This window comes from Oncorhynchus kisutch, linkage group LG14 (assembly GCF_002021735.2).
Source record: "Oncorhynchus kisutch isolate 150728-3 linkage group LG14, Okis_V2, whole genome shotgun sequence".
Lineage (NCBI taxonomy): Eukaryota > Metazoa > Chordata > Actinopteri > Salmoniformes > Salmonidae > Oncorhynchus > Oncorhynchus kisutch.
In genome coordinates this window covers 68,791,291-68,807,451 of record NC_034187.2, presented here as the reverse complement: position 1 = coordinate 68,807,451, position 16,161 = coordinate 68,791,291, and the positions used below count along the sequence as shown (strand labels likewise).

Sequence of the window (16,161 nt, the reverse complement as noted above, 5' to 3'; positions counted from 1 at the left end):
TGTGAACACACTTTCAAGAATCCCCACCACCACACACAAATAAATGTGGTGCACACACACACATGCATCTACGCACGCACACACACACACACACACACACACACACACACACACACACACACACACACACACACACACACACACACACACACACACACACACACACACACACACACACACACACACACACACACACACACACACACACACACACACACACACACACACACACACACACACACACCCAGCCAAATGTATCTGTCTGTACAAGGTTAGCTGCAGCCATACACTAGTGGATGATTTAGGACGGAGCAAGATGGCGTCTTGGCAAGTCTCTTTTTCTCCCCTCTCTCTCTCTCTCTCCCGCCCTCTCTCTCTATATATATATACCCTCTCTCTCTCTCTCTCTATATATATATATATATACCCTCTCTCTCTATATATATATATATATATATATATATACCCTCTCTCTCTATATATATATATATACCCTCTCTCTCTCTATATATATATATATATATATACCCTCTCTCTCTCTCTATATATATATATATATATATACCCTCTCTCTCTATATATATATATATACCCTCTCTCTCTCTCCCTCTCTCTCTATCCCCTCTCTCTCTCTCCCGCCCTCTCTCTCTCTCTATATATACCCTCTCTCTCGCTATATATATACCCTCTCTCTCTATCCCCTCTCTCTCTCTCTCCCGCCCTCTCTCTCTATATATATATATACCCTCTCTCTCTCTATATATATACCCCCTCTCTCTCTCTCTCCCTCTCTCTCTCTATCCCCTCTCTCTCTCTATCCGTTCTCTCTCTATATATATATCCTCTCTCTCTATATATATACCCTATCTCTCTCTCTCCCGCTCTCTCTATCCCCTCTCTCTCTCTATCCGTTCTCTCTCTATATATATATCCTCTCTCTCTCTATATATATACCCTATCTCTCTCTCTCCCGCTCTCTCTCTCTATATATATATACCCTTTCTCTCTCCCTCTCTCTCTCTCTATATATATATATATATATATATATATATATACCCTCTCTCTCTCTCTCTCTCTCCCTCTCTCTCTATCCCCTCTCTCTCTCTCTATCCAGTCTCTCTCTCTCTATCCCCTCTCTCTCTCTCTATCCATTCTCTATCTCTCTATCCCCTCTCTCTCTCTATCCGTTCTCTCTCTCTATATATATCCTCTCTCTCTATATATATATACCCTATCTCTCTCTCTCCCGCTCTCTCTATCCCCTCTGTCTCTCTATCCATTCTCTATCTCTCTATCCCCTCTCTCTCTCTATCCGTTCTCTCTATATATATATATCCTCTCTCTCTATATATATACCCTAGCTCTCTCTCTCCCGCTCTCTCTATCCCCTCTGTCTCTCTATCCATTCTCTATCTCTCTATCCCCTCTCTCTCTATATATATATATACCCTCTCTCTCTCCCTCTCTCTCCATTCTCTCTCTCTCTATCCAGTCTCTCTCTATATATATACAGTGCCTTGCGAAAGTATTCGGCCCCCTTGAACTTTACGACCTTTTGCCACATTTCAGGCTTCAAACATAAAGATATAAAACTGTATTTTTCAGTTTTTGATTTGTTAAAAAAGTTTGAAATATCCAATAAATGTTGTTCCACTTCATGATTGTGTCCCACTTGTTGTTGATTCTTCACAAAAAGAGTGGAAGTGGAAGTCTTCCATACCTGTGCTGTGCAGGGTATTCGATGCTGTAAGCCCTAAAGGCTGACTGATAATGTAACATGTGTGTTCTGTGCTGCTTAATATTACACTTCATTGTTCCTTAGAAAAATAGGGAGAATGTTCCCCCTCTACTCTGCTCTGCTCTCACTGAAGGTTGATTTAAAGGGATGGCCTCAGACAGGGTGGGTAGGCTGTGTGTGTGTGTGTGTGTGTGTGTGTGTGTGTGTGTGTGTGTGTGTGTGTGTGTGTGTGTGTGTGTGTGTGTGTGTGTGTGTGTGTGTGTGTGTGTGTGTGTGTGTGTGTGTGTGTGTGTGTGTGTGTGTGTGTGTGTGTGTGTGTGTGTGTGTGTGACAGAGAAAGAGAGGAAAGAGAAAAGACAGAGAGGTGGCTAAAACTAATTTGTGTTTAATTTCCATGGCCATTGATGGTATTAAACCGCTGCTCTCAACATGACTGCCGTATCAAAAATCTGCACTTTCTCCAAAATACATAAAAAATATTTGAGTGATTTGGTAAAAGAAAAAAAATGTCTGTGTAAGTAAAAGTATTGAGTGGATGTAATTTGTGGGCTATGAAATGAAACTCTCTTAGCTATACACCAGTGAACACACTTAATACTGGGTGTTTTACAAGGGCCGTTCGGCAGATGCAGAACTGTGGGGCGAACTGGACTGAATCACACCAGGGTGACAGACAGATACCCTGACATCACAGAGGAAATGGAAACTCTGGCCCAGCACGACTGGTAGCTGGGCTGCCCCGTACACCTCTCCCTGTGGAGGAGGAGGAGGGGGAGAAGGGGGGAGCTGGAAGGGTTTTCCTCCCCCTGTGCAGGTACACTAGGCAGGATGCAGAGAGAGGAGACTAATGATCCAGAACAGTGGGGGGGGGAGTCTGAGCTGGAGAGGCTGGGGGAGCTGAACTGGAGAGGCTGGGGGAGCTAAACTGGAGAGGCTGGGGGAGCTGAACTGGAGAGGCTGGGGGAGCTGAACTGGAGAGGCTGGGGGAGCTAAACTGGAGAGGCTGGGGGAGCTAAACTGGAGAGGCTGGGGGAGCTGAACTGGAGAGGCTGGGGGAGCTGAACTGGAGAGGCTGGGGGAGCTGAACTGGAGAGGCTGAGGGAGCTGAACTGGAGAGGCTGGGGGAGCTGAACTGGGGGGGCTGGGGGGACTGAACTGGAGAAGCTGGGGGGACTGAAATGGAGAGGATGGGGGACTGAACTGGAGAGGCAGGGGGAGACTGAACTGAAGAGGCTGGGGAACTGGAGAGGCTGAGGGTAAAACATGTTACAGTGGAAGTCTACCATACCTGTGCTGTGCAGGGTAACGATGCTGTAAGCCCTAAAGGCTGACTGATAATGTATTGACTGATTGTTCCTTAAGGAAAGATGGAGAATGTTCCCCCTCTACTCTTCTCTGCTCTCACTGAAGGTTGATATAAAGGGATGGCCTCAGACAGGGTGGGTAGGCTGTGTGTGTGTGTGTGTGTGTGTGTGTGTGTGTGTGTGTGTGTGTGTGTGTGTGTGTGTGTGTGTGTGTGTGTGTGTGTGTGTGTGTGTGTGTGTGTGTGTGTGTGTGTGTGTGTGTGTGTGTGTGTGTGTGTGTGTGTTAGACGGCTCTGCATCAGTATGGTGTTCACGTCCAGGCTGCAGGGTGTGCGGGGGTCTGGAGGTGAGTGAGGTGGTGACCAGCACATAAATCTACAGCACAGAGCCAGACCAGAGCAGGCACTGCATACAGTACATAGGTTCTCTTTGGTCCGAGTATAACTCGGCTAGGCGAAGCAACCATCTGTGCACTCATACTCCTTAAAGACCTTCGCTTGGAAGCGAGAAAAAAGCGTAAACATTCCTGTTGTTTGTCCCTCTTGAGCCACCGTAGCAACAACATAGCCAGAAAACACTTCCTCAAAATAGTCAGAATTAACCTAAGATAAATCATTTTAACCAGTTTTTTTCCCAGGAGGTCTTAGTCTTGCAATTTTACATCTAACTAAAATGTTTGGTGCAGTATTTCTCAAGTGAAAAAATGTGCATGAAAAACTAGTCGTCTCTCATTGAATAACAACGAACACTTCCTTTAAGACTGAAGGAGTAATACTACTGACCAATCACCGACCAAGGGGCGTAGAGTTTGCCTCAATAAAAAAGCGTGTGCACGAACAAACGGAAAAAACCTGCCGAAGACCAAAATGAACAAAAACATAAAAAAATGTCATCATAATATACGTGCAAACTGTTTCAATTGGGAACATGCGGTAAGCTTTACTCTTCCTGCGCACCAGACATCATGCACGAAATGCTAACTCACAGACACACACCACATATCCAGATATGTATTGTAGTTGAATGGAACAGAGTGTAATATGTACAAAGACACAGAGACGAATACAAAACAGAGGTGGAAACAACATGTATTTGTACACATGCAGCAGTGGAGGCTGGTGGGAGGAGCTATAGGAGGATGGGCTAATTGTAATGGCTGGAATGGAATCAATGGACCGGTATCAAACACATCAAACATAGGAAACCATTCCGTTCCATTAATTCCATTCTAGGCACTGATTCCATCCCGCGCGCACACACACAGTGTTTGAGGCGGGGTATCTCCTGGGAACCCCAGCAGAAGCAGGTCTGATTTCTGCTCTCTCCTCTGTGCATTAGGGCTATGAGACCTGAATACAAAAAGCACCTTATTCAGCAGGCACACAGACAGACACACACACAGCAACATCAGGGTCTGGAAACAGAGCCCCTCCGAGCCCACCTGAACAAACCTTCCAGGGTCTACAGATCATGATGGACATCACACACACACTCAAGAAAGACCCTGTTTCTCACACACTGAGGTTGGCCCTTTTAGCTGTTCTGTTTCAACCTTTAACACTTAGCCTAGAGCAGTGAGCATTTTATAAGCATTATAGAAATTAAGCCTCCAACAAGTGATCAACAGGAAATGTGAATTATTATGTGGATTATAATTAATGGATATTTTTGTGCGGGTTGATACATTTTTCGTGAAGGGAAAATCAAGTCGGTAATTTCAAAGTTGAAATTACAAACATCAGAAGCCTTTTAAAACCTGAAATACAAGTTTTACATTTCCTGCATTGCACTTCTATTAGATTTACCACAATTGATTTGTCAGCGCTCTGGCACTGCGTCTGTAAAGGATTCAAGCAGACATATGGATCGAGCTACTGCACAAGACTCGCTTCTATCGATACATTCCCAAACAGCCGAATCTAAACAGGCCGCTGTTCTGAAAAGGAAAAATGCTCTGTAATTCATATCTTATGTGGATGTGTAATAGAAGGTAATAGAGTGATTTCAGTGGCTCAGTTATCTATTATATGGTTCAGTTGCAGAGTATTTTCCATAACCCACCCCGATACACAGGCACACAGGAAGGCAGCACAGAGACACTCACACATGCATACACACATGCATACACACATACACACACACCTGGCAAAGGCCAGACTAAATCTAAGCCCACAAAGGGGTTATTGAATTACTTGACTTTTAACATTTCACTATCGATTCCCTAAAGTTGATTAACTACATGTACTGTGTGTGTCAGCGCAAATCTGCTGCTCATTATGAGCAAACCTGGATTTACTTCAACGTCACAACAGATCATCTCATAACCCAAAGTTGAATTAAGAACCATGTCAACAATGCTTACACTAGCTGGACTCTAGCACTAAGCCATGATGCATGATACCACACTAATTTTTATCAATGAAAATCAGGTTTACAATGCGAAGCTGAACCAAACCTTAACTAATTGACTGGTCGACTAACTACAACATGTCAGCAACGTCTGCAAATAGACTCAACTCCCCACTACTCACCTGTAGTGACGGAAGATCTCCTCCTCCACATCTGTGATGAAATGGCACTTGGTGCATGAGTGCTCCCCGTGAGGGCCCTTGGGGGCCGAGATCCTCCCCGTCTCTGCGCCCTCCTCCTCGGGCTTGACCTCCAGCACGCCATGGGTGGCATGGGCGCTGTCGTAGTGCAGCAGGAGCAGGTCGATGTCGCTGGTGGCATAGGGACACTGGTCACACAGGTGGGTGACACTGGGCCTGGGGGATGGGGAGATGTCCTGGGGAGACAGCTGGAGTAGGAGGCGGGCACAGTGGGAGCAGGCACTCTTCCTGCAGGCGAACGGGTAGGAAATCTCCCCCAGGTGCTTCTCGGGGCTGCAGAGGCCACGCGGGCAGAACGGGCAGTGCTTGATGGTGCACTTATGGATGCTGTGGGCCTGCTGGTAGTGGCGGAGCAGAGGCGCCACCACAATAACCTCAGGCCCGTGGTTCATGGAGTAGCGGAAGTCACAGAACTGGCAGTTGTAGCTGGTCACCACCGTCTCTGGGTCTGTTGCCCCCGGTGTGCCACCCATTCCTGTCTTGTCTTTCCTCCGGCTGTGGGGGGTCAGGTCTCGATCAGGGTCTCTCTCTCTGTCCCTGGCCTTGCTGCTTCCTCGTTCCCTCTCGGCTGGGCTGCCCTCCCTGGTCCCTCCTCCCCCAGGCTGGTTGTGTCTCTTCTCGTAGTGCTCCAGGAGGCGTTGTGAGCTGGGCGACTCACAGCTGAAGCTGCAGTACTTACACCAGTAATAGTCCGCCGCTGTGGCGCCGCCGTCGGTCCCCGTCCAGCCAGGGGAGTCGGTGGCGCGGATGGGAACAGAGTAGCCAGCCACCGAGTCGTCCTCCGCACGGACCGCCACCCGGTCCGCCCACTTTCCCGGTTCCGCCCCCTCTGCACCACCGCCCCGTGTCACACAGTTCCCCCTCCTGTCCGAGGGCTTGTCGTCATTGGGCAGCTGTGGGGGGTGGGACTTCATCTTGTTCGGGTGAGCAGACAGAAAGTGCTGCTCCAGCTCCAAGGAGGAGCTGCCCATGTAGGTGAAGTTACAGAACTTGCAGCGGAAGTACTTGGTGTTTCCCTGACAGTCCGGAGTCTTCCTCCCGATGCCGATGAAGGTGCCTCCCAGTGTCACCTGGAACACAATGAAGAAGAGGAAGAGACATCAACTCATGTTGATTATACATTTCGCTACAATGTACTTTTTCTTCCGCTGATTTACCTGAATCTTATATTTTCTTTTCCTTAGTTTCATTTGCAACAATTATTTATCACAATCCTACTCTTTATTTGTTGATAAATATGTGAAAGGGGAAGGTGATTTACAATCCCCATGCACTTCTAATTTCTCTCTTAACCCTCATCATATATTTTTTCATCTGTGAAAATAATAAAGATATACAAAATAAACCCAGAGCAACACACAGACAAAGTGCAATATGTCAGTCAGTCCTACATACAGACACAGGAGAAAAACCATCCTGACAACACCAACCCAGACTCATCACAGAAAGACCAGGAATATAGAGAACAGCTTATCATCTATATCTACACAGAGGTGAGCTCAGTTTAGAATGGTTTATCAGATGTCACAATTCCAAGACCAGCGATTCAATGATAAAGTGAAGAGGAATTGAATTGAGCAGATGGAGTCGATGTGAGGAGTCGATAGAACTTGAACACCTGCGATAACTGCAGCTCATTTATATGGTAATACACACTGTATAACAATGCAGTCTATTACGCTTTGTTACAAATGAATTCCCTCGTTTTATTCAACAAGTGAAATGGCAAACTGAGATTGTTTTGATGCTCAAGTTGACAATACAGCCAACCAGAAGCAGTATGGTAGAAAGAAGGGGTTTATATCTGAATACTGCTAAAGAAACACCTGTTCACAAATAATACACAACAAATCCACCCTCTATTTCCAAAAAGCATGAAAATGGTTCTGCAGGCGTGAACATCGAGAGTGCCTCGCAGGGATCAGCCGTCAAGGTTGTTGTCTAGTAAACGCAACAAACCAAACCAACCTTGCAGTCAAACATGTTCCCTGAATTTCAACATCCTACGCACCTTGACCTCGAAGTCTGCAACAAAGCGTCTCAAATCAAAAACATAAGGGCGGCTGTGTGAAATATCCCGGAGCCAGAGAGGTTTTGTAATTGGTAGACTATCCAGTGTGTATAAGTGGGAGGTCTCGATCCTCATGTGGTTTAAAGCAGCCTGACGTCACTTTCTAGACGATATGTAATGACTGAAACAGAGTCGGTCGCTCCTAAAACTGCCTGAAGAGACTAGCTACATACACCATTTATTATATGACCGCTCCAGTCAGTCAAGTGAAACGTCCTCTGAAATATGAGCAATAAAATAAATCCACTGTAATACCAGAACATGTCTACTATGGAATGAAATGGATTTTCATTTTTGTGTATTTTAATCAAGTTTGGGGATTTTAAGTCTGAAAATATGGGGCTTGTGAAACAATTGAAATAATTGAATGCACCACGTTCGTTCATAATCCTGCAACTATAAAGTCTACTTTTCACTGCCTTCTTAATGCAGTAAGACTACAGATGTTTGATCTTAAGTCAGTAACTACCACTTTTTGCTCTAATGAAAAATGTATCAAAAAATGTCCATTAATTATAATCCACATAATAATTTGCATTTCCTGTTGCTGCAGAGGAATTTTCCTGCTGTAGCAGACTGGCTCAAATTAAGATCCTACATACTGTATGTGAACATGTGCAGTAGACTAAACATAAATGCCCATCCATAACATTCACTTGGGTGTGGAACAGTAAGGGTGTGAATTCCTGGGGAACTCAAAACGTTCCCAAAAATAACAATATGCAAAAAGTCTGTATGAGACACCACACGAGTCTGGCATTCACCAGAATTGTTCTCCCACAGACACATATACACACATTCTGACTCCCCTCACAAACACAGAGACAGAAGCACATGCCAACTCACACACAAAATCTTGATAGACAAGTCAGTCATTTTTGGGGGAATTTTCTTCACACACACACACACACACACACACACACACACACACACACACACACACACACACACACACACACACACACACACACACACACACACACACACACACACACACACACACACACACACACCCACACACACACACACACCAGATGAGTGTTAGAGAGAAAGTAGAAAAGGTGACAGCCACATCAACGCATCAGCCCTTAGTGAGCTGTCCGAGACAGTCAGACTTTTTTAAAGGGGAAAACTAATTTAGAGGTAATTACAATCCTTGGTGGGCTTAAAGGACAAATAGCCCTTCCTGCTGTATGATATGGCATTTAGAGGCCCAGACCCCGGGCCAAAGGCACCTCATTTTTAAGGAACACTGGAGTTAAATACGCCACTCGAATTGTAAACATGACATTGTTGAAGTTGAGGGAAAAACCGCATGCAGCGAAAGCTGTGCAGATAAATGGCTCTGACATCTGTTCATTACCCCTCGTTTAAAATAAATCGAGTTGCCTGTTTTCACTGGCTCCCTCTCCTTTCCTTACACTCTTTCCCCCCTTTTCATTGGGTAATGACAAATGAGCAGCCTTCGCTATTACCACATGGAAAATTCCACTAGGGGATGAATACAGAATAGTGTTTTTGATTCTACTTTTTTATTTTTTTATTTCATAGTGACAATATTCAAACCCGGTGACATCCAATTGATATGGATAGTGAGACAACGAATACTAAGAAATATCTTTCAAACTAGAGGTTGGTAATAGCACTGAGTCACGTATGGCTCTTTTCTTTTGGAGATATTAGATAATAAGTTTCAAACTCCCAAACAGTGGGGGTACTGTATGGTCCATGTGTGCAAGATATGTTTGGCAGGCGTTTTCATGGATATTAAAGGTAAATATTCAGAAATCGCTCCACCATGTCCTGCTTGCTAAAAATCAAATAGTTAGTCTAATTTCAGTTTGTGACAAAGCAAGCAATGCATATTGTAGAGAATCATTGTACCATCTAAACCACAGTGAAGCAGCTTTTCAATAACCAAAAATATAATATTTTCAGCTGTTTGAAGCTGGTGTACAAAACCGATAGTAACAAAATCTAAAGAACGGGGAGCATAGAAATAGCTCACATAGAACATATCTACTGCTTCTTAGACTTGCATTCAATGAGAATGACATATCTATAACTCACATTTCTATATGAATTTGGTCAGGTGGCCCAAAAAGTTACATATTTCAGCTTTAAACTAATGGCTAAACTGTAGTCCATGAATGTAATGTTTCAGGTTGAGATGTATTTATGTCAGTGATAAAAACAGACTACAGTTCCCATGAGGCCTCTCTCCGTTGACCCAGTCACTCTGATGACTCAAGTGTCCCACTAAGAGACAAGTCTCAAACCATGGCTGGCCTGGGTCTCAATGCAGAGAATGGTTGAGTTCCTGTCTGACTACATTGCCAGATACACAACGCATGGATAGATATTTTACATATAAGCTAACCACATCATATGATACAGCAATCTGATTCCCGGCTGCACAGTCGATGATGTGTCAGGTAACAATTGGTTGATGCAATGCTACGCCAATGCTACGCCTGGGCATCTAGTCGGGCAGGGACTCTACCATTATACAGTACTACTGACGGCATTCTGATACTTTGAGTTTCTCTGGTTATGTAAAACAAACACATATCCACTAACCAACACACTGTTGAATGCCCACAAACTGATGCGAATCATGTCAAAATTATACAAAGAGTTGATACAAAATGGTGTGCAGAGCATATGTACCTGTACGTCGTAGGTGCCGTTGAGTAACAACCGTGTGGACCCTGCAGCATCCTGTAGCACTCCGGTCAGGGCAGCGTGGGACGGGGGCCGGGTAGCATCTTTGGCGTGGAGGCTCTGTGGGGAGAAGCCCACCATGTTGTGCAGGGCCAGTATCTTAGTGTCCAGCTCCGCGTCCTGCCGAGTGCGGTTGTGCAGGCCCAGGTGGTACTTCCGGAAGTGTTTGATCAGGTCCGTGGGGTCGTTCCCATAGTAACCATACCCACAGATGTTGCACTTGAAGTCCTGCAATTTGGGAGAGGAAGGAGGGGCTACCCCTGTCTCGGGCCCCAGTGGACTGGGCATGGTGTCCTCTGCCCCCTCACCTACCCCCCTGTGTGGGTGGAGAGGGTGTAGCAAAGGGTATCCAGAGCTATCCATACCATCCTGGTGACCTGAGAGACCTCCTGTGGGGCTGTAGGAGGGGTCCCTGTCCTCGCCGTTACGGGTGACGCCCTGGACGATGACGCCGCTGGCACTGCTGTAGCCCCTCCCCTGGGCACCCAGCAGCAGCAGTCCCTCCCTGACACCCACCCCTTCTACCCCTCCTCCCTCCCCGGCCTCCCCCCTCTCCCCCAGCAGCAGCTCCCCAGCCGGGCTGCGTGCCTGACCCCCTCCCCCCTCATCTGGTTCTGATCTGAGCGGAGACAGAGACACAGCCCCATCGGGCTGGGCCCGGGATGGGAGCGCCGGCAGATCTGAGTCTGTCACCTCATGGCAGGGGAAGGACGCTACATTTCCTCCCTTCTTGTGGCTGGGGTAATTAAAGCCAGGCGTGTCGCTGCCGACTGTCGGCACTGTTCCTGCTCCTCCATCCCCCCTCCCTCCTCCTCCATCCTGTTCGATGGAGCCTGAGACAGAGCCAGGGGAGGAGGAGGGGTCCTCCTGATCGTCTGTCACCGGCACGTGGGCCCGGCCTGGTTCGGCTGGCAGCAGCCCGTCGGCACCGTTAGGCTCTGAGGCCTGGCTCCCCGCACTGTCCTCGCTATCCGGCCCAGTGGCCTCCGAGGCCAGAGTCTCTCCTTCTCCTTCCTCCTCACCACCGAAGCTTCTCAAAGGGGGGTTCTTTTTCCTCACCATATCTGCAAGCAGCACACACAGACAGACGAGAGAAATGTTTTAGTGTCACGCTTCATTGAGGAATAAGTACAGTATATTAAACACATGGATAGAGGAATGAGGGAAAATGAATAAGTGAACTGGATCTCTTTTCAAGAACCACTTTAATCGAAGTCTGTATCAAATAAGCAGGAGACTGAATCAAATAAGATGGAGACTGTACCAAATAAGACGGAGACTGTACCAAATAAGATGGAGACTGTATCAAATAAGAAGGAGACTGTACCAAATAAGATGGAGCCTGTATCAAACAAGATGGAGACTGTACCAAACAAGATGGAGACTGTATCAAACAAGATGGAGACTGTACCTAACAAGATGGAGACTGTACCAAACAAGATGGAGACTGTATCAAACAAGATGGAGACTGTACCAAATAAGATGGAGGCTGTAACAAATAAGATGGAGGCTGTATCAAATAAGATGGCGACTGTATCAAACAAGATGGAGACTGTATCAAATAAGATGGAGACTGTATCAAATAAGATGGACACTATCAAATAAGATGGACACTGTATCAAATAAGACGGACACTGTATCAAATAAGATGGACACTGTATCAAATAAGATGGAGACTATGGTGGTTCTATTTTTTTCACGTCTCTCTCTCTCACACAATCAGTAAATAAAACATTTAAGAGTTCCTCCATTAAATATAAAAAAGCTAAAAAAGAAGGTATTTTTTGTAGTTAAAACAATGGTGGCCGTTCAGCTCTGGGCCATAAACAGAACTCATGCTCTATAAGCAGTAACGACGCCAGACGCTGAGTTTTGTTGTTGGCATTTTGATAAATACAATCTGTGCCTATAGTTACTGATAAGGGTTGTGAAGTGGCTGTGAAAGTAGTTGAGTATTAAGTTAGAAGGAATGAAATTGGAATGTATAAACTGATTATAGAGTTGAATTACAGTCAATGTTCAACAAAATCATTTGTCCATGTTTATGTCAAGCATACAATGGGTACGAAATTGCACTCAAAATAAAATAAACCATTTAGTCGGCATTGCTGCAGCACAAACTGAATTAAATTTGGATGGAGGGAGGGGATGGAGGGGATCAGCATGAGAGCAATTTTCAGAGTTTGTTTCAGTGTGTGTGTGTGTGTGTGTGTGTGTGTGCACGTGCGCTTGCGTGTGTGTGTGTGTGTGTGTGTGTGTGTGTGTGTGTGTGTGTGTGTGTGTGTGTGTGTGTGTGTGTGTGTGTGTGTGTGTGTGTGTGTGTGTGTGTGTGTGTGTGTGTGTGTGTGTGTGTGTGTGTGTGTGTGTGTGTGCGTGTGTGTGTGCGTGTGTGTGTGTGTATTAATTCACTAAACCCCAATTTTCTCCATCCAGAGTGCTAAGAATTTCTCATAATCCCAGTCTCATTTCTTCTCCAGTGAAAAATATGGAGAGTAGTTTCCTAATGTAGGTTGTAAAGCAAATGGGTATTAAATAAAGCAATTTATGTTTGTAAGGGGCAACGCCTTCACCCCTGTTCGTAAAAGCCGTAAGAAAAATTTAATCTGCAACCAAAATCTCAACAGTCACCACACCCTGTTTCTATCATTACCAAGTCACTGTTGGTTAGCTCCCATCCCTCTGGCCAAAGTGGAATTTTACAACCACAAAGCATGTTATGAATCAAAATAAATGAATTAACTCATGATTAATCAACAATGAAACAATGAATAACTGGCCTGGTGTTTTAAAGGCATTCTTTTGAACTTGTTCTCTGGATCTACGACTTCAATGCACAAAAAACACATTAATAAACGTGTTACAATCCGCAGCCGACAGACTCTGACCCTGAAAACTAACACTTACGAGAGTTTAAATTAAACTGGGCTGAAAACTGTGGGGATTGTGTAAATTTGTCCCAGAGATTGGAAACACTTTTCCAACAAGGCCTCATTATCGAATCACACCCCTTGAAATGGCTTCATTAACCTCTCCTAAAATTAGCCCAAAGACTAACTCAAAACTACTACACAAGACAGAGCATTTACCCGACCAGCTTGAACAAGAAGGGGTAAATAGGTCTTCAAGCAACAGTATTAGCATTCAACAACAAATCAATGCTAGAGTGTTCAGGAGAATACCAGAGAGACCTAGTGGGTAAACAAAATAGTCCATCAAATCCCACCCCCACACGGAGTAGAAGAATCTTTGGGATTTTTACTTTTAATGAACTTTGAATTAATGTAAACCCTTCAAAAAATGTGAATTCATCCTTAATCACATCTCAGACGAAATAATCTTCTGAAGCAATGTTCATTACCTGGCCCAGAAGCACTGCGTCTGTCTCTTTCGTAATGTCACTAGGAAGCAGCATGAGCAGAGCTACAGTCGTTCTATACCCAGCTAGAGTTCCTCACCACAGGAGGGCGATTTAGCATGAAATGTCTCCCGACTCATAAAAGAGAAAAGTTTTTTATTCCTTATATGCTGTAGAATTACATTAAAACTTCAGGGGAATGGGCAGGACATTACCATTCCAATTCCCCATCAAAAGACATAATAATGGTCTCGTATTGCTCCCAGGCATCTGCACTGTTCCTTCTGTACCAGGCAATTCACATCAACCTTTTCTTCCCCCCTTACCTCCTTTCACCCCCACCACTACCCTTTATTTTCCTATATTATGGTGCTCCTTGTCTGTTATTGTGCCTACCTCAAGTACTTACAAGATAAAATACAATATGCCTTATGCAGAAGAGACAACAATAAATGTTATCATTAAAAAAGTGTGGAGGAATGGACAGTTCAGAACCTGAATACAGAGCAGTAGGTATGGGCTGTTGATTCAGGTTCAGAACCTGAATACAGAGAAGTAGGTATGGGCTATGGTTCCAGGTTCAGGGCATGAAGACAGATCAGTAGGTATGAGCTGTGACTCCAGGTTCAGGGCCTGAACACAGAGCTGTAGGTATGGACTGTGGCTCCAGGTTCAGGGCCTGAATACAGCAGTAGGTATGGGCTATTGCTCCAGGTTCAGGGCCTGAATACAGCAGTAGGTATGGGCTATGGCTCCAGGTTCAGAGCCTGAATACAGCAGTAGGTATGGGCTATGGCTCCAGGTTCAGAGCCTGAATACAGCAGTAGGTATGGGCTATGGCTCCAGGTTCAGGGCCTGAATACAGAGCAGTAGGTATGGGCTGTAGCTCCAGGTTCAGGGCCTGAATACAGCAGTAAGTATGGGCTATGGCTCCAGGTTCAGGGCCTGAATAAAGCAGTGGGTATGGGCTATGGCTCCAGGTCCAGGGCCTGAATACAGCAGTAGGTATGGGCTGTAGCTCCAGGTTCAGGGCCTGAATAAAGCAGTAGGTATGGGCTATGGCTCCAGGTTCAGGGCCTGAATAAAGCAGTAAGTATGGGCTATGGCTCCAGGTTCAGGGCCTGAATAAAGCAATAGGTATGGGCTGTAGCTCCAGGTTCAGGGCCTGAATACAGCAGTAGATATGGGCTATGGCTCCAGGTTTTTCCTCTCGTGTTTTCTAATCTCTACCTTGGCTGAGGTGGTGCCATGAGTTCTGCTGCAACCACATAGTATAGAGGTCCTGCGGGTCAACAGTGATTAAATTCGATAGAAAAAGTTTCCAGAAAACCAAACATAGGCCTGTTTACCAGTGCATGGAAAAGCTACCCAACTGGTTGAAACGACACAGTTCACTCAAGTCTGTTTCTCATCACACCACACTAGTCAACATGTTATGCCATTAACACAGTAAGAAAGAAATATGCAGACAGTAATATGTACAGCATGAACAAACAGTACAAGGACTTGTATAGTGTTGTTAAGTCAACTCTCAGAGGCTCCATCAGTTTAAAGCCTGATGAATGAGACTGACACTCCTGCCCTAACCCTATCCATGACAGGTCTTTCAGAAGACGGTCAGCATCCCAAATGGCACCCTATTCCCTATTTAGCGCACTATGTTTGACCAGGGTCCATGGGGCTCTGGTCAAAAGTAGTTCACTATGTAGAGAATAGGGTGCCATTTAGGACGCAAACATTAAGATAGCAGATAGGAAGAAAAGAGGCTTCTGGCAGATGACCTATTCTGAACACAAAGGTGTGCTCGTATTCCCATACAATCCGCTAATTGAGACTATAACACCCCATTCCAACAAAGTAAGCAACCCCATGAAAATGGCAAGATCACCCACAAAACTTCAATCTTACTTATCATACAAATGTAATAATATTGCACAGAAATATCGCCACAGAAGCCCCCGAAGATTTTTTAAAAAATTGTATGGTAAAACTGTATTGTACGGGACAATTGCATTGTATAGAGAAATCATTTCACACCTTCCATTTCAGACGCATCAAATGTACTTTTCTGCAGTCCACTGGGCTATAATCAATAGCATGCCTAGTAACCCCGGCAGTCAGTCAGTCAGTGACGGAGCTGCGAGCGGAGGAGAGGCGGGCGAGAGTGAACCCCGCGTCGTCTCCTGTTACACCTCAGAAGTAGAGAGACATTAGGCCAAACACAACGATACAGAGGCTCATTTGTAAGGAAGCAACGTGATTCAAAATATGTCATCTTAAATGTCAAACTAAATTAGGAAGTCCTGTTTCATTACCTCTCCCTCTCCCGCTCTCTCTGTCTCCCTCTCTCTCTCTCTCTC

General features: G+C 45.3%; 1 protein-coding gene across 1 annotated transcript in view; it reads right to left on the bottom strand.

Moving 5' to 3' along the window:
* trps1 (trichorhinophalangeal syndrome I) overlaps nt 1-16,161 on the bottom strand; it is a 181,682-nt gene that overhangs the window by 129,735 nt on the left and 35,786 nt on the right. Inside the window, exons 3-4 of the mRNA XM_031788835.1 lie at nt 10,393-11,510; nt 5,574-6,721 (exon numbers count right to left, since the gene is read on the bottom strand). Of these exons, the coding sequence (XP_031644695.1) occupies nt 5,574-6,721; nt 10,393-11,510 (2,266 nt within the window). The remainder of the gene's footprint in view (nt 1-5,573; nt 6,722-10,392; nt 11,511-16,161) is intronic.